The sequence below is a fragment of the Haliotis asinina genome, chromosome 16 (assembly GCF_037392515.1).
Source record: "Haliotis asinina isolate JCU_RB_2024 chromosome 16, JCU_Hal_asi_v2, whole genome shotgun sequence".
In the NCBI taxonomy this organism is placed as follows: Eukaryota; Metazoa; Mollusca; class Gastropoda; order Lepetellida; family Haliotidae; genus Haliotis; species Haliotis asinina.
Window position 1 is genome coordinate 45,296,865 of NC_090295.1, and position 23,924 is coordinate 45,320,788.

The following is a 23,924-nucleotide window of genomic DNA, read 5'->3' on the forward strand; positions in this document are numbered from 1 at the left end:
TATCAGTAAAATTACAACCATGGTGCTCAAACAGCATGTGCTTTCTATCCAATGACATCATGTAATAATGTTTTTTTCATGAAGCCAGTGCTTGATGTATTTTAGCACACATAAATTGAAAATGATGAGCACATTAACATCAATAACATTCAAAGACAAAGGTTGTATGATGGTTTCTTCTGAATCCTATCACGCCAGGAATGTTTTCATTGCAATGCCTTAAGTCTGTCAAAACATACATACAAACAAGACTAATTATTCATGATGTGGCAAAACAAATTAAGTTTCTATGAATTCATAGTTCCCACAGATTCGGATACAAAATCCTACATTCAGTATACTCACAGTGTTACGATATCAGCATTTGCATTGGCAATGGCTATAGACAGCGGGTCCTGAAAATATAATCAAGGCTACATGTAGTCGCATATACAGCCATGGTAAACTGAAGGGGGTTCCAGCACTGTTCGACAATGGTGTAACTCTGTATGCCTTTGCACAAAACAGCCATAGTGATACAACAGTTGTGCAAGTCTTTGATAAGATATCGTATCACCCTCCTTAGCCTCACCATCATTTTATACAATGGAACCAAGTTTGTTTATGACACACTAAAAACTGTCTGACAACAGAACTGTATTCACAGGGCTCCAGTGACAGGGATACACTAAACCTTCAACAGACAGATGATTGTCAGGTTAGTTTTGATACACTGATACAGCATAATTCGCCATGTCAAGGAGAGAAGTACTGTTATCATTCCTTGTTTCTATTCTTTTAATAAAGTGAAGAGAGGCATCTCCTAGTTGCAAAAACAAAATGTCTCATGACAATGACACGTGTAATTTACAGACTTACAGAATGACGACCAGTCAACATAATATTTTGTGTAAAAAGAATTCTGATTGGCCAGGACTCTCTACCTTGCCATTGTTGTCTTGTGCTTTCTGATTGGCTCCTCGCTTTAAAAACTGACACACTTGTCTGAAACAGAAAATAAGAACAATCAGATTGCCTGGCACTCAGCATTAAAGGGACAGAACAAAGACTGGCTAGTTCCATGTCAGTATAGTATGTTACACCATGGGTGTGCTGTCCATGTAAACCTACTGCATTATATTTTGGTGGCCTAACACCATGAAACCATCAAACTGAGTTTGAAGACCAACAATTTCGATTTGAATAACTTGAATGAAAGTTGCTCAAACTGACAAGTGGCTAAGCCTCATAATATTTTAAGTTTCTTTAAAGTTGTTTAAATGTCAGTTGTAAGCCTGCCCCTGTATTGAACTGACCCTGTGTGTCCGTGCACCGTGGCGAGGTGTAGCGGTGTCTGACCCTGGCTGTCCTTCCTGTCCAGCTTGGCACCGTTCAGCAGTAAGAACTCACAGGCAGCCAGAGATCCCTGAAACACGGATATAACAGTCGTAACAGCCTGGGTTGCTGACTCTCATTATACAGTACAGCATACAGAATTATACCACAGGTCTCTGAACCTCTCATTGCAATATTAAAACAAGCACAAAAATGTAAGTCGGCACATTGTAAGCGGAAATTATCTAGTAGCCCACAGTCAAGTAAGATACCAATATTTGATTGCCCAAAATGAAAACAAACTTGTCATGGGCATCGGGTGATGAGATTTTTTAATGCCTGTATTTGGAAATTTACGGCTGGGATGTTACATTTTTACTTATGATCTTATAATAATAATTGATTTTATATTAATATTATGTTGATAATGATTATGATGACAATGAGTAATCATCTTGATTTGATCTGACTCCTTATTTTCAAACACTGTTACTGTACAAACACTACAGAGTGTCTCCTACCGTCTCCACTGCCTTGAATATGGGAGTCTTCATCTCATCATCCTTGTTGACCCAGTTAATGTCTGCGCCATGTGCAAGTGCCTCTGCCATGACAGGAAGATTCCGAGCCTCAGCAGCTTTGTATAGCAGCAGGTTTGGGTCCAGCCTGCTCATGTCCTCCCAGGACGTTGTGGACCGGCGGTCTTCAACCTCATCAGCTTCTGTTGCAGACTCCTCAGAACTTTCCAAACCCAGCTCAGTGCTGAATGAAACTGTAAGGAAATTGCACCAATACTAGTTCCTGGTGGAGTCAGGTCAGCTATATTGGAATCAGTGGGTTTAGTGGGACAATACTTCTGCCATGTCATGGTATGAGTGAGGGAGGAGGGGTAAGGCTGACCACAACATTATTTCACCAAAATCAGGGAAACAGTGAGTGATTTTCATTTATATCACACTTGTCTCCCTACTTCAGGAGGAAAACCCAAAGTGACAGATCTCTGATCTATTAGAGAGTTTGGTGACAATGGCAGCCATGAATCATGATCAGTAAGAATCTAAGCAATATTCTCACTCACACTCAGCAATATTCCTGCTACATGGAGGTGGTCTATAAATAATCAAGTCTGGACCTGACAATCCAGTGATCAACAGCATAAGCATTGATCTGGGCAAGTGGGAACCGATCACGTGACAACCAAGTCAATGAGCCTGAACACCCAATTGCCTAGTCAACAAGCAGAGTCACCTTTTGTGGCAAGCATGGGGTGCTGAAAATCTATTCTACCCTGGATCTTCACCGGTCTGAGATTCTGTGAACTGATCCTGGTCTGATAAATTCCCATGACAACTGTTCACAGACCTCAGCAGCAAATCAATACAAATATAACATAAAGATGTCATAACCCATCCAGCAACTCTTAACAACCCACACTAACAGGCATACATGCATGAACATTTTAACATAGAACAGTACTAATATTCCTATCATTCATACAGGTTAAAGGACAAAAAATCATGACACATTAGTAACTTACAGCCCAGGCTTAGTTAATAATAACTTGCTCATTCTATCATAATGATAGCACTGTACCTGTGTATAGCTGGAGTATGTGTGACTGCCCATGCATTGAGTATATGTTTTGCCAAGGGTATTATGTCATTCCATGCCATTCTCACATTCATCCTCACAATAACATGCATGATTAGTGATGGGAGAATAATTACTTTCACAGCCTGGGTCGACACATAATTTTCATCTTCATCCAACCAGTACATTTCATGATGATTAATAATACAGGAAATGGCAAGAATTTAAATATCAAGATTTCCTCAGTCTCTCAAACAGACCCTGAAGCAAATATAACCAAGAAAGCGCACACAAGTCTAGAAAATGTGGTAAGTCTAGATTTCCACAGCGTCTGAAAATGAAGAAAGTCACTGGGCCCTTTTTCATTTCATTTTCTTTCACAATGAACTTTTTTCATTACAATATGTTCATTTCAGAGACTAGTTGTTAGTCTAAGATTTCTTTAATTAAACTACATAGAAACCGTACCAGTTTTGAAGTTACGGATACCAAGCCACACACAAAGAGCAGTAGCTGAAAGATGTTTTGCAGATCTTACAAGCAGGACCCAAACCTAATGTTGAATATGAAGAAACTAATATCTTTAATTCCATCTTTTAATACTACTAGCAAAGTGTTAATATCTATAGAGGCAACAAATATTTTCAAGATTTCACTATTACCAGTTAGACTATGCATATACATGTCACCTATATGACAGATTCAGAAAAATGCCTTGTATTAAATAAAACGTTTCCACTAAATCATTACTGACAATTAATCCCAGTTACATGATAATACTGTTGATTGATTATCTCCCATGCAAATATCACATCCCCTCTTCTCTGCTTACTCTTATTGAACTCTGTCGATGTTTGGATGTCGGTGCCAAACACAATAACATCGGAGGAGCTGGCGCCGTTCCCACTGTCTGTGTCCTTATTTGTGTTGGACACCGACAGTACCGCTGAAAATGGAATGGGGGAAGCAGCAGGTTAGTGAGTGAGGGGGTGGCGAGATCTGATCTGTCCGGAGTCGGACAGACACAGCAGTGAGTGCGTTACAGAAACTTATCACATTCCTGGGAATATACTTTGTAATTTCCTATTTGAAGGGAAGCTTCAAATGACTAGTGGCTAGTGGCTAGTGACTAGTGACTAGTGTGTGCGTGTCCAGCATTTCGAAGATTTCATAAGAAACGTTTTTGGTATTGTACACAACTATCAGGTAGCTACTTTCATATCTAAAACATATTTCTGTGTGTCAAAGCAGGAACATGTTTACCAGTTATATTTTCTGAGACCTTGCAGCAGTCAAGTCTGATTCTACCAGGTCAGACTTGGTTCTTGCAATAATGTTAAGTACATGTAGATACAGGTGTTATCATATGGACTATGGACTCATCTGATGTTACTTGGCTGAACATCTTTACCAGAAATTTTTAAAGGGTGTACCTAATAGGGTTTTGTTGTAAATATCTGTTGTGAAGGTATTTTGGGAAGTGGGGAGTTGATCAGTCTGTGTCAATGACTTTGCTGTGACTTTGTGTGTATGTCATTTTTCATCACCTTACCATGCTGAGTGGAGTTTTGTTATTGGGGGGTTAATAAGTTCCTGTGAGTTGAGGTGAATCCATAGGCTTTGGCGTGAATCCCATCATTTTGTAGAGCTCATTAGGTATCCATCGGTGACAAGGACGTTTTGTTGAGGGTTATGGTTGAGGACTTTGTGTGTGTGACACTCTGAGTGCATTCATCCAATTTTTTAATATTTTTGTGGAACAGAAGTTGTTTGAAGAGGGTGTGTTGTTTCTTCAGTGATTTGTTGTTTAGACTCTGTCTTCGGACTAGTGTCATTTATGAGAGCGAGAACAGTTTGCACAGATCAAATCAAAGATGTGCACAAGTTTGTGCGTGTGCAGGGACCAATCCTACAGATGCTACCTGTGCAGGGTCATTCGTTGATAAATACATGATTCAGTGTGCAATAAAATGTACATGTACCACTTGGCTATTTGTCTAAAGATAATAACAATGTTCATACAAAATTATTAATTTTACAATTTACATAATATGAACTACATGTTTATACATCATTTATGCCTGAAGTTTCACATTAAATGAACACACTGTGCCTACACCTGAAATAAAGAGTTGTCACATTACATGCACAACTGATAAGGGAGATTGTTAGTAAATTCATAAACGCAGAGACTGTGAACATATGCATGCAGCTGTAAAGATAACAAAATATCCTTTCACAGCAAATTACCATCATGGAAATAGAAATTAGATTAATTACTGTCAATCATGCCAAAATGTATTTACAACATAAACAGTAAAGCAAAAGTGTAAGATGTAATACATTTATGAAACAAACATACATGTGGAGTCATCACCAAGGGGGACAACTCTTCGATCCCTAGCACACGGCATGCTCTGAAATTATTACTCCAGATATTCAGATTAAAATAGTACTTTGTACTATTTATTTATTTATTCCAGATTCTCATGTAGATAAATGTGAACGTAAGAAAATCATCTCAATATTTGACTTGAAGCATATGCTAAAATAAGCAAAACTAGCCAAAAGGATAGTAAGCTAGAAAATTTTGCAAAAACTAGAAACAAACTCTCCAAAAGGTTTCCTACCTTCCATAAGTCCACTTGTGACATCCTCAGAATCTGACACGGAATCTTCCTTGGAATCCTCCTTCGTTGCAGACCTGGCTGGAGATTTCCGTGTCTTTTTCCGTACACTCCAGCTCCGGATCTTGTTCCCGGCTGTCGTCTTGGTGTCAGGGAGACGGTTCACAAACGCCTTCTGGACATACTTTGCTCGGATCCACGCTTCTCGGATTGCTCTGGGTGAAGTTTGTAAAGATTGTAAAACATTTGTATGTATGTAACTGTAGGAGATGAAGAATAAGGAAAGTTCCTTACAAGGTTTTGCTGTCATTTCAATTCTTATGGTCTATTTGTTCTTTTCTCTCCTTAGTCCTACATTAATTACTGACAATACTTGCGGCAATGCCACACGAACGCTTATCGCAAAGGGGACAGCCATGTTTTCAGTTTCGAGTTTGCCACAGTCAATAAGTTGCATAAGTGACAAATTTGGAATTACATCCCTCTTTGCACATGCCGAAAGATGACTAGTGTCAACTTTCACTTCTCAGTAACTTGGGCAGGGCTTGAGCTGCCTTACACTGTATGATGTCATTGATTTTGTACTCTTGTCAACAGTTAAGGATAAATAAGCAGATTGTGAAATCACAATTGCTAACTGTTATTATTTACTTTAATTAACTTCAATCTGGTTTGTAATTTTGGGAGTTCAAATTTTAACAAACAACCATTATACCTAGAAGGGATTGGTTCAAGTATTTAAACTTCCACAAGGTCAGTTCTTAAATACAGCATCATGGTATGTTTGCTCAACATATCAGATACTACTGTCAGGACACCAAATCCACAATCAATTATCGAAGGACTAGTGGTGAACAAATATCAACTATACTTGAAATATACGCATTTTTAATGTAATCACCAATTTTAAGTGGTTTTCTCCTGCTTTTGTTCTATTTTAGATCTTTCAATAACTAAACATTCAATAAATGTAACATTATAATAATACACTGATGAATATGAAACAATGAATATAGTGCACATAGCTTTCTGTTGTTGAGCTAATGTTTGTTTGTGGATATTCGTCAAATTTAAGGGTTTGTCTACTTCATTCAATTGTGTTATACTAAAACAGCAAAATTCTGATTAATCAAACTGAATTTGTTTACCATCAATAATTATTCTTAAGTCTTGTTTTGATCAACTTTCAAATACATTTAATCATCGGAACACCACTATTAGACACCAGGAATTGATAATGTCAAGCTATCAACACACCAATACAACAAACTTACCGTGCAGCCTGGCTAGAACCTACCAGAGTTCTGCATAAAGTGAGTGAGTGAGTTTAGTTTTATGTTTTATTCCTGCTGTATGTCGGCAGTCTATAAATAATCAAACCTGGACCAGACAATCCAGTGATCAACAACATGAGCACTGATTTGCGCAATTGGGAAACGATGACATATGGTGACAAAGTCAGCGAGTCTGACCACCCAATCCCGTTAGTTGCCTCTTACAAGGCATAGTCGCCTTTTATGGCAAGCATGGGTTGCTGAAGGCCTATCCTACCCGACCTTAAACTGGGCTCAAGACTAAATGGTAAATGACTTCTCTATGTGCATCCAGGTATAATTTAACCCATCCTAAAATACTGATAAAGCTAGTGTGTCATGTAGAGTCAATGTCCAGGTTACAGATCTATTCTTACCTGTTTGATTCAGGTGTTGCTCGTTTAGCCACAGACTCGTCCACCTTAGCCTCAAATACTCGATTTATGGCCTCGTTGCCAACCTCAACCATGACTTTGATGAGTTCCGGTTCCCAAGCATCCAGGGTGATGGACCGAACTTTGGACAGATGTACCCCGAAACTCCTGCAAGAGTGAGTGAGTGAGTGAGTGAGTGAGTGAGTGAGTGGGTGGGTGGGTGGGTGGGTGAGTGAGTGAGTGGCAATATAACAATAAGTGGCAAGGTTCCTCGACTGATATTTAGTTCTAGAAATAAACTTATTCTATTTGTAAATCAATATATTATCAAACAATTTTTAAACATGAGACCAGAACAAGTCTTTATGCCAGGCCTTGGCAGAGGTGATCTAGACATAACTTGGGTGGCATTTTAGAAGTTGAGATGTATTTCTTTATCTCGTGAGTGTTATGAATTCCTACTAGACAATAATTCCTACAAGTATCTGTACTGAAAAAAGTCATCCATAAAGTTCAGTCTATATTGCAATCTTGACACGATAAATCATTCTGGACTTAAGTTGAACACATTTTGAAATTAATGTTCTCAGACCTGTGAGGCAGACTACAAGGTTCCAAATAAACATAAATTCAATATTTAGGCTGTATGATGATAGTCTGGAAATAATTTTGAACCTAGTCCATCTAGTAACATTCATCATCACAATATGGCTGAAATATTGCCAATGTGACATTAAATATTAAGTCACTCACTAGTAACATTCAGGTAAGACAACTGATATTTCCCTGTGGACTACTGCTACAGGACAGACTTGTTATGTATACAAGGAGGCCTGACCTGTGAATACCAGAACACTCTATACACAGCGTGATGCCGAGGTTGATGCTGGCCCAGCGAGGTTCCGGGGAGCCACAGTCACAGCATCGGTCGTTGCCTGGCACCGAGAACAGTTGCTCCATCCGTCTGCAAGAAGTGCATCATGCTTCACAGTATAACGCCATTTTGATTCAGTGAATGAGAGAGCTCAACATCATTCTCAAGAATTTAAGTAACATGATAGACCCTACCCTGTCTCCAGCACTTACAACTCCGATGAAACCAATGGTTAATATAATGAGCAATATCTAAAGCTGTGGGGTATGATGTTCACGAAATCCAGGTTGGTTTCCCTAAGAAACATGAAACTGAAAATATTCATCATGTCCTGTCTGAGATGATACTTTCTCAGTGTAGTACCTCAGATTCTACTTCTGCTGTTGGCATGAGGCATATCTTGGATTCGAACCCACTCTCAGAGTCAGACATTGCCAACACACAAAGTCAGCGATGTAACCCACCAACAAACAATTGCTGGGGACATATATTCTAACCCATGCGGTAGTCAGTGCTGCTACTTACACCTGGACCTTGGTCTGTTTGGGTTGCAGGGGAGAGCTCATGGCACTGACGTCGTTGGAGCTGGCACCATTCAGGACTGCATTACTGTCCAGACCTTCTTCATCCTGGAGAAAACAGATGAGCTAGTATAGTGCTGAGTCAAACAAAACTCACTACCCATCCAAGGTCAAGGGCCTGGCTAAACAAAGCCATGGTAACCTGTGTTTGCTTGTTTGTTGTTTAACACTCATTTATGTTTGAACTATCTGGTGGTTATCTGTAAATAACGGTGTCCAGACAATCCAGTGATGACCAGCATGCCACTGACCTACCCGATACCATTAGTAGCCTCTTACAAGCATGGGTTGCTGAAGACCAGTTTAAACTCAAATCTTCATGGGTACCATTGGGGAGTTGGGAGGTCATTGGGGAGGGGGCTGTAACCAACAAAATCTACTGACATTATCTCTGCAAACCTGATAAAGTTTTTTAACCATCTGCAGTGTCCCATTCAAGAAAATTATGAGAGCGCATTGGCATGGACAAGCTTAGCTCTAAAAATTGAAAAAAGACATGACAGTCAGTCCCCACTCTCATCCCAGTATACACACAATGCTATCATTTACAGTGGGATTGTGTTTATTCTGCCTGGTAATGGGTTAGAGCACCCCAGAGAGATGTTGGTGTTCTTCCCAACTGTGCCTGTGCTAATACTGATTGACAAAAGTATATGTACATGTCATAGCCACTAGAAAGTGCCTGTGCATATTATCGTCTTGTGCTAATACCAACAGACCAAAGTACCTGTGCATATCATATTTGATGACAATGCCTGTGCTAATACAATAGATCAAAGCACCTGTGCATATCATATTTGATGAAAATGTCTGTGCTAATACCAATAGATCACAGCAACTGTACATATCATAGGTAAAGGAAGTGCCTGTGCTAATATTAACAGAAGAGGTTGTTCTTGTTATGTCAGAAAAAAGTGCCTGTGTGCATATCAGAAGGAAGAACCTGTGCAAAAGCTTACAGAAGAAAGGCGTTGTTCATGCTACAACAAAAGCAAATGCCTGAATATATTATTACCGAGAGAAGTGCCTGTGATAATACTTATAGAGGAAAGTGCCTGTGTATACCATAATAGAAGGAAGTGCCTGTGATAACACTGACAGAGGAAAGCACCTGTGTATACCGCAACAGAAAGAAGTGCCGGTGCTGATACTAACACTCACAACTGAGTCCTGAGCGTTGAGCGTCTCCCTGTAAGCTTTGTTAATACTGCACTGTATAGAGTTGATCCACTGGAGGCACTGGGTATCAGAGTCAGCCTGCAACACGTGGCTCCTGTAACAAATGCACACATCAATTAAAGAGTCAAACTGTTATTTCATTTGATGCTGAGGAGCTTGATGGGACCTGTGTTGCCTTCAAATTCTCCCCACAAGCAGAAACGGAACCGGGCTGGCAAAAAGGGTGGTTGTCAGGGTCATACAACATTAGCAGATTTTCCCCCATAGTTGCTATGTGACCTACAAACCTTGTGGGTGAGAGGACCTCAAAGCAGAAGCGTCTGTCAGTGTCAACAATTGGTTTGATGGAACACAGTCTCAGGTCCTCTTCCATGACAGTCTGTGAGTCCTTGGAACGCTTCCGGTACACAAGCTGACGTGTCTCGATACTGAACCACCTCCTGAAACATTGGGACAGCATCACATGATGACCAAAGCACAGACTTAGTGAGGGAGTGTGGTAGCAACAGACTTGAAAAGGGTGATATCACTTGGTTTGTGTTTTGGTTGATATATTTAACAATCTATAAAACCAACCTAAAAAAAAGACCCAATCTACACAAAGGCAGAAAATCTCCTGTTTGACATGACCAGCAAACCCAAAACCCATTACCACCCTAGATTTATTTAGCCAGTGAGTGCTCACACATTCACACATGATCATCCAACACTCATTTAGTCAAGCAATATTCATCCACTCAGCAATATGACTAAAGGGTACCGGGTACATGCTCGAAAGCCCCCAGTTGACAGAGATATACCAATACTACATCACATAAAGGAAGCATGAGCACTCTCAGCTTGTGTGGATGATATAATCAATATATAGGCAGTCCTCTACATTAGTCTGTCTTACAGACTCTTAAAGAAATATATCCAAGAAAGCCCAGTCTAGAATGTGTGACAAGACTAGAATGTGTGATAAGACTAGAATGCATGTCAAGTCGAGTTTACCACAGTTTCAGGCACAAAATGAAGAATGCATCTGCCCCAGAAGTTCCTTGCAAAGTATTTCAATGTGTGTTCCATATTTGGTGTTATAAAAGTGAGTTATTCCTGTTGTGTGGTACATCTTTGATTTTGAATTATGCCGCCAAGGCTCCATAGACCCTACCATCCTATCATATGCTTACATCCAAAAACTACATCACTGAGGCAAAATATTTCATATTTCTGAGAGCACCATGCTCCAAGAAATGACTTTGTTGATACAATGTGCAACTCATACCCACAACTGAGCTCTGGAACATGCAAGATCTCATATGACAGCACCACACTCCAATGCACTTCAAACAAACATCATTGAACTGAAACCACCATCAAACAGAAGCCACCATTACCAAACTTCTCAGCTGTCACCCCAGTGAAAATGTTTTCAGAAAGTCAATAATTTCTCATATTTCTTGAAAACTTCCAAAGCAGTTCTGTGAGAAAATACAAGAGAAGGTAGAGCAAAACCAAACAAGGAAATTGTAGCCTTCACTTGTTTTGCTTGTTGTTTAACAGCATACTAAGCAGTATTTATGGCAATTTATAAATAGAAAAGTCTTGACCACACAATCCAGTAACTGACAAAACAACAATCCATTCTGTCTAGATACAGCGGCGCCAGGCAGGCTGATCATTGGTCCATTCATTCAGGTATTAACAGCACATGGCTGGGAACCTATTTTATCTCAGAATTCAGGTTGGGAAATCGTCACACCTGCTGACGAAGAAATCTGAGGAAGCATTGATGACAATACCAGCATACACCTGGTGAAGGAGAATCACAACTACCTGTTGGCAATGTTAAGGGAGATAGATGCTGAAAATGGTGTTTTTTTGTGGATAAGTTTCTGCCTTTGGTCTAGTAATCAAGTCATGATGAAGCGAATAATTAATATTGATGATATATTCAAATATCTTTCATGTCTTTTCCAGCTGTATAAACATTGATTATTCAATACCATCTGATATGTTTGAGTTGGCATGAAATATATATCCTTCCCCCAAAATAGAAAGAAACATCACAAACACTTGTACCCAGCTTCCTCTGGCCGTCCAAGCTCAGCATCACATTTACTAGACTGTAAACAAATTCCAGTATACTACATGTACTATAAACTCACAGGAACCACCCATCTTAGGCTGGAATAACCAAAGTTTGTCACACACATTACTTCCAAAACATACAGGGACTGTTCATTGCATCCATTAGTTTAGTTTCTTCATAAACTTCATAAAAGTTAACTGAAATCTTAAAACGTTCTCCTCTCCTGATCACAAATGCCTGGTCTGATCATGTTGGTGTGCCTCTATAGCTACTGATAAAGACTATATATACATATATATATGTTCCCTTGTTTCTTTTCTATATGCAACACATCAAGTCCCTCAAGTCCCTGAACCAAATTGTTTTCGATTCCGCCTTGACCTTACGTTTTCTTTTCTCTCTACCCCTACTACCATTCTAAAGTCTAGATTCCTCACAGGTTCCTTGGGACATTTGAGCTCTTGATCAAAATGTAATTGCTTTCATCAAAATTATCCTTTTTTTCAGAGACTCCAGGTTTGTGTGCAACAAATCGTACACTATGCCCAACCAAACATTCATGCCTCCTGTGAATCTGATGGCAGATAATTTACTTACATACAGCAGATGCTTATATACAATCCAATTTATATTTTTATTAAATTGAAAGAAATTCATAAAGTAATCACAATGTTGTGGCATACCGGAAAATATATCAGGAAATTGGGCATTTGTTTGAAATGTCAGACGTAAGTGCCTTTTGCAGCCATGTTTGCATTGGTTGTTTGGCTTCAGATATTCTACTCAAAATAATTTGAAGGACCTCCTGATTTCTTTACATAAGTACAGTTAAAGTGTCAGTTCAAAAGGAGGTCTTTAATTTCTTTGGGGCTGTATACTTAAAAATTATTCAACTAAATGAAACAGCAAACATTTTGTGTACAATTTTGAGAGAGAGATAATATCTTATTCCAATATATATCGTAATTTCCTGTTTATTTAACTAGTGATGTTGGTTTAGAGTTTGGATTTATTCCTGATGAGTCAGCTTGGTTTAATATTATCGTGATCTGATCTGGAATAAACAGATATATGATAAGAGATCTAGAGGAGCCACAAACAAGTCGCTGTACCTGTTGCCTACTGCACACTCACAGGTTATCTTCCTTTAGAGGAGTTAGTTGCCTGTATATCATATTTCAAGTGTTTCATACTTTTGTAACTGATCATAATAGAAGAAACTGATAAACTGATCAATGATGAAATTATTGACTACATTTTTTAGATAAACTACGACATAATTGTGTTTGTGATAATCCAACAGACCAACGATGTCACAGATGTCAACCCCTACGAGTTCAAATGAGTCCAAGGGGTGCATCTCCTCAGGTCGGTCCTGGTGGAAGGGTTGTGTAGGGCAAAGGCTCCCCCAGGAAAAGAGTTTTTAGGTTACTTATACATGATTCAACAAATTCAATAATGTATGAGTTTAGAGAGGTAATGACCCAGCTGAAATAAGCATGCAAAAACCATGGTATACCATGGTATACCATGGTAGACCATGGTTCACAGACCATGGTTTCCATGGTCTAGCACGGCTTACCACATCCGGTAAATGGCACCACAGTTTACCATGGTAAAATAAGACCATGGTCTACCATGGTCAACCATGGCAGAATTAGACCATGGTAAGCCATGGTCTACCATGGTAGCAAGACCATGGTGGCGGTAAATGGCACCACAGTTTACCATGGTAAAATAAAACCGTGGTCTACCATGGTAAAAAGTGACTATGGTGTACCATGGTAAACCATGGTAAAAGAAAAACCATGGCATACCATGGTCTACCATGGTAAACCAGAATAAAATAAGACCATGGTGGACCATGGTCATCCATGGCAAAAATAGACCATGGTTAACCATGGTCTACCATGGTAACGAAACATCATGGTGGTAGTAAATGGCACCACAGTTTACCATGGTTAAGTAAAACCATGGTCTACCATTGCAGAAAGAGACCATGGTGTACCATGGTTTGCCATGGTAAAAGGAGACCATGGTGTACCATTTATTACTACTGAAAAAAATGAGACCATAGTAAGTACAGCATGTTCGTTAGACTGCACAACAGTTTACCATCAGAATAACCTTTGGCTATTGAGACCATGTTGAAAACCAACCATATCACACCACAACCTACATAGAAAATAGATATAGCACGAACACCATGGCATAGAAATCAATTAGAATATCAAATATTAAAGAATTAACATAAAAAAGACCCATGCACTGAAAACAAAATGTTTACATTACGAAGACAAAGTTTATTACGAACATTGCCTCAGATTTAAATGAAAGACAATTTGACGATAGCTGTTGGAAAGCTCACAGGGATTGTGGGATATCCTGTGCAGCTAGAATTATAAATCCAGTTACACTGCTGAGGAAAAATGGTATGTGGACATGTTCATCTTTTTTCAGAAGACATTATTATTTATTATTTTAAAACAGAAATGGGATGTCCTTCAGTCTGTATCCAGGAAAATGAACTCTTTCGGGACAACATTTCATGCAGTAATATACAATTTCAGAAATCCCATTAGAGTATATGATTTAAAAGTAGACACAATGAGAGTCATGACCAACACAGAATTTACAGGAGTGCCCCAAATCATCTACCTGAAAGTTGTACAGGGGGCATCACAATTTCTCTCAGAGGAGACAGGATTATACACACATGTTGGAAGAACCTTCACGAAGAGCTGTGGGGACATCACAGAAGATACCCACATTGCTTCAGGGATAGTGCGTGAGTGAGTGACTGACTGAGTTTAGTTTTGCTCCACTTTTAGCAATGCTCCAGCAATAGCACGGCGACAGACACCAGAAAGGGGCTACACACACTGTACCCAGGAGAGGAATCGAATCTAAGTCTTCAGTTTGAAGAGCAAATGGCTTTGGAATATAACTTAATCTTCAGTGTTTCAACATTAGTACCATTTCTTCAGAACTGTCCAGTGGAAATCTGAAAAACACACAAACAACATTCAATAACAGTGTTTCCCCATTTCAAAGGTTCTTAAGCAAATATTGAAATTGTGTTATTTAATTGTATATTTATAACTGCTGAAAAAATGTTAAGTATTTTCCCATACTTCGGATATTTTTTCACCTGAGTATTATACTAAATCATGTTATTTAAAAACATTTCTATACATTAATGACTTTGAATCACTTTCTTTTAATGTGAAGAGTGTATATCAGTAGCAAAACATGCAATAGAAGTCAAAACACAAAACTGGCTTCCAAATCACTTGTCTACATTCATAACCAAATACAATATTCTGAAATGATGCATAAAATTTCATAATACTTATAATAATCAGCACTATCATAATATTGATAAAAACGTATCTCAAAGTATTTGAACCTATTTCCACGTTAAATGAATGGCAAAATGTACTGACACATTCAGTATTGGTTTACAAACAGCAGTTATTACAAAGCTGAATACAAATTTATACCATGGAAAGAAAATGGAATGTCCATAAACGTGCCTATAGCAATTACCTCCCTTTTATGATCATTTGAGTGTATTTTATTGTGTGTGTAATCTGAGAACAAACGGAATCTTTCAGGCTGACCTTACAGGCACCGTGAACTTTGACACCTTGTGCTACACAATTTTTTAAGTCATAACGGTTTTTAAAGTACCGTTAGATACTGATCGTGTCTTAACATAAATGAACGGAACATATTACATAAAACCTCAAATTAACGTTCATCACACATTATTCCTTCCGTTTGAGAGATATTCACTGAGAATGTACGACATAAACACTTCATACATTGCTATATATGTTATTGTTACATTGTCTTACGTCATTCTAATCAAAGAGTGATGCTTACCCCTTTACCTATGTTCGTATGCGAACCTTAAGGTACTCAAAACAATTTAAATATCGGGGCACTCAAAACGATTTCAATATTGCTGTTGTTTACTTACCGCTCGTGCTCATCTCCATTGGAAATCAACCTGAGACGTATCCATCGGCATAAATCTAGTCTATTCCTTCTTGACATATCCAACATTGGATTATCCTCCAAATCCGTGAATCGCTAATACGTTAGGTTATTCTTCGCTTAGATCGTTGTCTGTTGGCAAAAGTTGTGTTTGGCGCCTCTCGCTCGCTTTGCGCGCTCACACAGGTCTACGTGACACATAGCACTAGCAGCAATGGCATCGTGCCGCGAAGAGATCGTCCCCATTCGGCTTGTCCCGGAATGGTGCGAGTTAGAAGTGGAAACGTATTTTTAAGAAAAAAATTAAAGCCAACACGTTTTCATAGATATATACACATAGATCTACTACGACCAGGAATATAATCGTAACTGCATATGTAATAAATAAGCTGTACGGTTAGCGCTCATGAAGTCGCAATAGATTACGGAAGAACGAAGGGCGTGGCCGTGTTTGGCGCGAAAATCGGAGCCATGTACCGCGCGTTCGTGTTACTTCACAACAGTGGATAATTTCTAATCTTACGATGTAATAATGGCTAGAATTACAGTATTTCGGCATAAACATCGAAATTTGAATAAATATATATGTCGTATTATTTTCAACGGTGGGAATTGCGAAAACTTGATGTTCTGTGTGCACACGTCCCTTGATCGATTTGATCGATCTGTGGAAGGACAGTTTATGTACATATCCCCGCCCATAAATTTAATTTCATTAGTCAAAATTGACCTAATTTCTTAATGGTCGTATTTTCACGTGGTGAACAGAATGTGACAGTGAAATGTGTTCAAAAGTGGAGAGCACTGATTTTTTTTTCAACGGGTAGATCGACGTACGTGTTTGGAAAGCTGTAAAAAAACATCGATATCAAAATTCTTTTCAACATTTCTTTCTGTTTATAGTACCAAGTGAATTGTTTTGTTGTTTTTACTGTTTTATGTTTTTGCTTCACCATAAACAATGCGAAAGACGTTCTTATAAGTATCTGCTCACTTGCGATCGAGAAAATCACGGGAGAAATTCAATGAAATGAGACGAATTTGACAGCGTACTTCAAAGTTTTACTTTATGGATAGACTAACAACTAGTCTCTGAAATGAACATATTTTACTTTAAAAAGTTGATATTGAAAATACTATAGTATAATACTATAATAATATAATGAAATAGAGCGCTGAGACTTTCTTCATTCGCAGAAGCTAAGGGAATCTACAATCTGAGAACAAACGGAATCTTTCCTTACAGGCACCGCGAACTTTGACACCTTGTGCTACACAATTTTTTAAGTCATAACGGTTTTTAACGGACTTTCTTCATTTGCAGCCTGAAGTTAAGGGAATCTACAATCCATATTTTCTAGACTTACATGGGTATTCTTGGATATATTTGCGTCAGGGTCTGTATTTTATGGATTAAATATCAATATTCAGGGCAATTAGAAAACCTCTACAGTATCAACTAGTTGCGTAGCTATTGACAAATGGTGAGTTTTTCTTTGAACTGTCTATATTGCTGAGACATTGTTTAGCTTTTCTGTCGTACAATGTTTGTTGTGTTTATTTTAAAACAAGAAGAAAAAGGCACCCACACACAAAAACTAGTATTAGAGACGAGATTTACACAGTTTAATGGACAACTTTAACAAAGGGATCGGGAGAAATAAACCATGCCTCTTATATTTTCAGATGAACACAGGGGTATTTTTGTTTTGCTTTTCCAGAGTATAAGACGTCAGTTGTTTAGTTTGTGTATCTCTGCAGCAAATATTAGTAAAATCAGTGAACAGTTCCGCTTATGATTATTTTTATGACATCGTGTTCTATTTTTTTTTATTAAATCACACTACATTTTAACACTCACTGAGGTGTTAAGATTTAGTTGTTTAATGCACACAAATGTAAGAACAAGGACCTACAAGATTTGTTATTCATAAATGAAACACAGAGTCATGAAACCATCAGGTTTCCCCTTTTAAATTTTTTATTTATCACAGTTTAAAATGTAAAATTTTTCTGTGATGACCATGGTCTACCATGGACTTTCATGAAATGACCATGGTCAACCACTGCTTTGAACGAAAACACCATGTTTTACCATGGTTTTGTCTAGGATGACCATGGTCTGCCATGGCAAAAGGTCAATGACCATGGTCTACCATGGTTTCTGGTGATCATGAGTTGTGATGACCATAGTCTACCATGGTAAAATGGAAAATGACCATGTTAGACCATGGTCTACCATGGTCTAGAAATGTTGGTGACCACGGTTTAGCACGGTAAACCATGGTAATACCATGGTTTACTGTGGTAAGCCGTGGTTGACCATGGTCAACCATGGTGCCGTTTCAGCTGGGGGGTGACAGTGTGACGCTGAGGTAATATGAGCAAGAGTTGACATGCATGTGATGTAACCAGCATTAACACTTGATAAAAAACTGTAACACCAGTGTATGAAATATGGCCGGTCTGACTGACCCTGACCGGCTAGCTTTCTGTCAGCCTATGTAAATTGACAATAAGCTAGCCCGATGGTCTGGTAAATATTTTAGCTCTTCCATTCCTCTGTGTATATTCAACAGCTTTTGTCTGGTTAAATCCTTTTTGGGTTGGTAACATTTTGCAGTATGATACACTGGTAACACACTATCAGTCAATGACACACTGCTTCCAATCCTACCGGCTACAGACTACAGGCCAGGCCAGCCCAAGACATTCCACGATCTCCATTAGGAACACCAACACTACAATATCAGCTTGTTATGTGCCTTACCATAACAGGAAGCAGCTAAAGAGACTATGTGAGTTTGGTGTTTATCCCGAATTGTTTATATAACATTTCTAGCCCAGGTCCAGAACCTTCATTGAACGCTGTTCCAGAACCAGTGTTATTATGTCTGGATGTTCCAGCATTAATAGCCGGAACATTTTACATTAGCTCAACTGGTTTCTGCCAACAGGTTTGGCAAGTGCTATCCATTAAGTTTGAAATTAAGGCTTAATGTGAAAATCTAGTTTTTCTTTCAGGAAGTTGTGTTGAAGTGACTATAGTGGATATTTTTTCTGTTTGTTTATACTTGAAACTTGAAACGCTTGAGAAAAGGAAATGATGAAAGGAATACTGACGATATTTTTGCACGTTCTAGAAGTAATGATCATATAAGGAATTCCTCTATTCAATAGTAGATCATGATATACTTGATGTCTTCAATATAACTGTGACAACAGGGTTTCCACAATGCCTGTAGCTCTGTGAGTTATCGCCTCATATGCCTAATGAAAGACAGGGCAAAAACAAGTACCAACTTTAAAATGTGTTGGTGTGACATGGCCAAGAATCAAACCAGCAACCTGAGTATGGTTTAACGCCACTTTTAGCAATATTACAGCAATATCACAGCGGGGGACACCAGAAATGGGTTTCACGTATTGTACTTGAGGGGAATCAAAACCGGATCTTTGGTGTGACGAGCAAACACTTGGACCATGAGGGCACCCATCAGCCCCCTTCCACTAAGGAGGCACCTGTTGTTGGGATCGGGTGGTCGAGCTTGCAGCCTCGGTTGACACATGCCATTAGCTTACCACACACATAATTGTCGCTTTCTGACTGGCTGGGCACTCTTTCATTATTTTCAATGTACCCTGCGTACAAGCCAGGTCCACTGTGATGCACTCCGTTGCCAATGGCAACTCATTCCGTACTTCATGGTCGTATTTCTTTATTTCGAATAACATTGACTCACAAATTACTGATGTTTGGCAAATTAAGTCAACTCAAAACCTGTTTTTTTCTTGTGGTGTCTGCAAAATCTAGTGATGGCTACAAAAAAATTGGCCTTGAATTCCAGTAAATAAATTTTGCCAAAACATTCAGTCAATAGTCCAATTCTGATTACATCATGATTTTTTTAATGTTGTTTGCCTCAACATTCAGGAATATTTCACATGTGGGACTACATCATCACTGTTTGTCTGATGTCACATTCAGCAGTATGACATAGATCATTATCTTAGCAAATATTTTGTGTCACATCCCCAAAAATAAAAAAGTTGGCAGTTGTGTAACCTCTGCATGTAGAATCTACGTTAAACTTCAGCTGTTTTAATGAAGGAGGTAATCAAACAGAACTATTTTTTAAGATGGGTTCATAACGCTTGAGACCACAAAGCAACAACATGGGTCCTTATGTTATGCAAAACACAACAATTTCTTTCTTAAAATATTGTTGAAGCATGACCCATTTTCTACTTCATAAATAAGATGAAGTTTTTAAATTTCCTCGTATTGCATTCCTAAACATGTGTTAGAGTTATTTCCCAGTGTTCAGTGCTGGAGGCAGAGTGCCTGGCCAGCCATGTACAATCATCAAACACTCAACATGGCTACTCCACCACTGATGTTTTCTGTGCGAACTGCTGTCTCATCACAACTCTGTGTAACTGAAAGACCACTAGCCTTGCTCCAAGGCTGTACTGAATTCTAGGTCCATGGATGTATAGTAATTTTATCCTTCAAAGAGGCAAGTCTAGATACGTGGACCACTAGAAGTGATCCAAGGCTGTCCAGAATGCTAGGTCCATGGATGAATAGTAATTTAGTAATTCTATCCTTAAAAGAGGTAAGTCTAGATAAGAGTGAGTGAGTGAGTGAGTGAGTGAGTGAGTGAGTGAGTGAGTGAGAGTGAGAGTGAGAGTGAGTGAGTGAGTTAGTTTTACGTCGCGCTTAGCAATATTCCAGCTATATGGCGACAGTCTGTAAATAATCGAGTCTGGACCAGATAATCCAGTGATCAACAACATTAACATCGATCTGCGCAACTGGGAACCGATGACATGTGTCAACCAAGTCAGCTAGTCTGACCACCCGATCCCATTAGTCGCCTCTTACGACAAGCATAGTCACCTTTTATGGCAAACATGGGTTGTTGAAGGCCTATTCTACCCCTGGACTTTCACGGGTCAGTCTAAATAAGACTTTAGAAAAGCTAAGAGGTCATTTTAAGTCACCCACACACACTGTTATTCACCAGTGTGTACATGTCACTTATGCTGACTCCACATACTTGTTTAGTCATGAAGACTGGATGACTCAATTTCTTAAAAACAGCCACCTATCCACACTTCGGCTGAGTATATTCAGTTACCATTTTGGTAAAGCAACCACTCGACTTATTTTCATATTAAAGGAGCACTGCCGTGACTAGAGTCAACCCTGCCACAAAATCAGAACACTCTGTGACGTCAATCTGGCTGTCACTATGAACTATTTCTACATCTGGAATCAGTGATTCATTGCCTCATGGCTACCTCTTGATGAGGCAATCATTTAAACAGAGACTCCATTTTCTACATGTGTGCATTCTTTGATGGTTTCAACTTTCTCTGACTGTGCATTTATGTTCTATCACTCGTAGAAGTGAAAATCAAATAGGGCTGAAAAGGATCGGAAATCGGTACTGACAAAACAGTTCAAAAAGTATCAGCAATACAAAATACTGACTCACTAATGTTATTAAACAAACATTTGTTAATCTGTATTTGAATCAAAAAACCTCATTTAGACATGTCAGTATATTTAATGCTATTCCATTGATTAAATTACAAATTACATTTTTGGATTCTGCAATGTCCATTTCAAGTAAAATGACGTATAAGATATGAACAAGTCCATGGTAGTGAGTTAATAATTCAGTGTCGCTTCTCACAAATCTGAACAGATACAGTGAATGAATTAAGACACACTGTGACTGTATTGATACATCATTATATATACACCAGTACATTAATATCATACAATGATATTCCTACTGTAGTCTACATGAACTGAGCTTGGTTCCTTGTGAAATTAAATCAAATATTCTTGACAGGACGTTAAAGCTGGGACAAGACTCATCCCAAAGGATTAAAGCTTCTAGTACACAGCATTGACCTCAAAGTAAGGCTGACTTAATTAGATTCAGCTTCATTAAGTTGTCCACTCACCTGACCCACGTCCGAAAAGCATTTGTCGTTCTTTTGAAGAGGTAGCCCTCCATCTTGTCCGATTCTTCTTGTTGGGCACTGTTCTCAGGGATTTCCTGCAAAGAAATCCACAGATTTACAGCATGACTGAAGACCTTACTTCTCAAAGAAGGAAGGAAAGACCTGAACACCAGTGTATTATCCGGTCCCACGCTGAACTGACAATTCTAAACGCACTTCAGGTGAGTAAGTGAGTAATTATAAGTGAGTGAGTGAGTTGGACTTAACACTGCTTAAAGGGTGTATTGTGTATGTCACAGTTTGTCAGCTTGGTGTGGACAGTGATTCATGAGTGACCACTGATTGGAAGTTGACAGACAGAGTCTATGAAACCACAACCTACAGATCCAGGTAGACCGAGGTGGTTGAGTTGAATTCAACACCTCCTTGAGAAGCATATTTCAATTACAGCATGTCAGTTTGATCTGGGAGTATTTTAGCTATTATCAGTTTCAGTACATAGGAAAACTGTTGAAAATTTAAAATTTGAATTACTTGTCATTGGAACAAAAATATGTAATTCATGTCAATGATGTAATTGAGGTGGAGAATAGATATGTGCATAAGTGAGTGTGGCTTACACCGCAATATTCAAACAATATCACCAGAAATGGGCTTCAAACATAGTACACATATGGGGAATTGAACCCAGGACTCTGGCATGACAAGTGAACTCTTTAAGCACTACGCTACCCAAGTCTCCCCAAGAAGAAGTATAGGTTCATGAGATACAGATAACATTCCATGACATTCAACAGCGAACCCTAGACAAGTGGGCCACCTAGTGAGTGAGTGAGTGAGTGAGTGAGTGAGTGAGTGAGTGAGTGAGTGAGTGAGTGAGTGAGTGAGTTTTACTCTGCTTTCAGCAATATTCCAGCTATATCACCGCAGGGGATACCAGAAATGGGCTCCACCCACTGTGCCCATGTGGAACTAAAGCCCACCCATCCTTGCAGCTGGACAGGCAACATGCACAACTCCCCACATTATTTAACTAAACATCATGAATTTTTAACTTATTTCATTGTTTCTTGAATTTTAAGAGAGAGAAATGTATAGAGTAGTAAAGATTTCATCAACTCTGTAAGTCAGCAATAAAGACAATTTATACCATCTGTTTTATTCCACTAGGCCACATGATTCCACACAGCCTTTAGTACATTTCCATGGATCTATAGCAATCCTATTCTTTTAAAAGTAAGTCTAGATAAGCAGACAGTACAACACCAGTCTGTTACAAGGAGGTTTATGATTTTTTAAAATAATTTTTTACCTGAGAGACTTCTGCAAGTCTAGATTCAAAGGTTCTCCATTCTTTCAGCTGAACTACGTTTTGCGTTACCCTCATTTCAAGGTTTGGTTTCAAAACCTATTGAGGGAATTCCTCAAGACGGACGTGTTTATTCCTTGCACAAGGCTTCAGTGAGACTGCCAGGGTAAGAACTTGGGCTAATTAGCCAGGTGCAATGAACTTACAACATATCCACCTTGTTCAGGTCTGGCATTCATAAATACCCTTAGACAACTTCAAACATTGTTAGGCTTAATATCGGAACAGAGCCATGGCAGTTGGGAACAAAAGTAGTTTCTGTTACAAATCGTTACAGAGTGTCAGGAGTTTCATTTGCATCTTGAAAAAGGTAATGATTTAAATGAACAAATTATGCATAAATAGATTAATTTGTTCACAAACTATAGATCACAGTAGGGATTTGTCAACACCTCAAGGAAGGTAGACAGAAGGCACCGAAGAGATAATTTTACATTCAAAGCCAAAATTAAGAGGAAGCTGTCTAAACCAGCACTCATAATCCAGTTTAGACAGCTGAATAGCAGAGGTGATGATAAATGTACAAGCCATGGTGGGGACTGAGATTTTGTGCTGGTGTTGACAACTTGCCAGATAGGACAGATGCCGGTTTTGACAGTTTTCACTGTATGCCATATTGAGGGTGTCTCAACAATTCAAATGATT

General features: G+C 38.8%; 1 protein-coding gene across 2 annotated transcripts in view; it reads right to left on the reverse strand.

Annotated features, from left to right (window-relative positions):
* LOC137268379 (arf-GAP with coiled-coil, ANK repeat and PH domain-containing protein 2-like) overlaps positions 1-23,924 on the reverse strand; it is a 109,141-nt gene that overhangs the window by 8,538 nt on the left and 76,679 nt on the right. Inside the window, exons 12-23 of one of the 2 annotated variants that reach the window (XM_067802945.1) lie at positions 21,911-22,005; positions 10,140-10,292; positions 9,829-9,946; positions 8,618-8,721; positions 8,057-8,182; positions 7,222-7,386; positions 5,535-5,746; positions 3,737-3,850; positions 1,836-2,086; positions 1,296-1,405; positions 924-984; positions 346-395 (exon numbers count right to left, since the gene is read on the reverse strand). In XM_067802945.1, coding sequence (XP_067659046.1) covers positions 346-395; positions 924-984; positions 1,296-1,405; positions 1,836-2,086; positions 3,737-3,850; positions 5,535-5,746; positions 7,222-7,386; positions 8,057-8,182; positions 8,618-8,721; positions 9,829-9,946; positions 10,140-10,292; positions 21,911-22,005 — 1,559 coding nt within the window. The remainder of the gene's footprint in view (positions 1-345; positions 396-923; positions 985-1,295; positions 1,406-1,835; positions 2,087-3,736; positions 3,851-5,534; positions 5,747-7,221; positions 7,387-8,056; positions 8,183-8,617; positions 8,722-9,828; positions 9,947-10,139; positions 10,293-21,910; positions 22,006-23,924) is intronic. The other variant, XM_067802944.1, reaches the window with a different exon arrangement.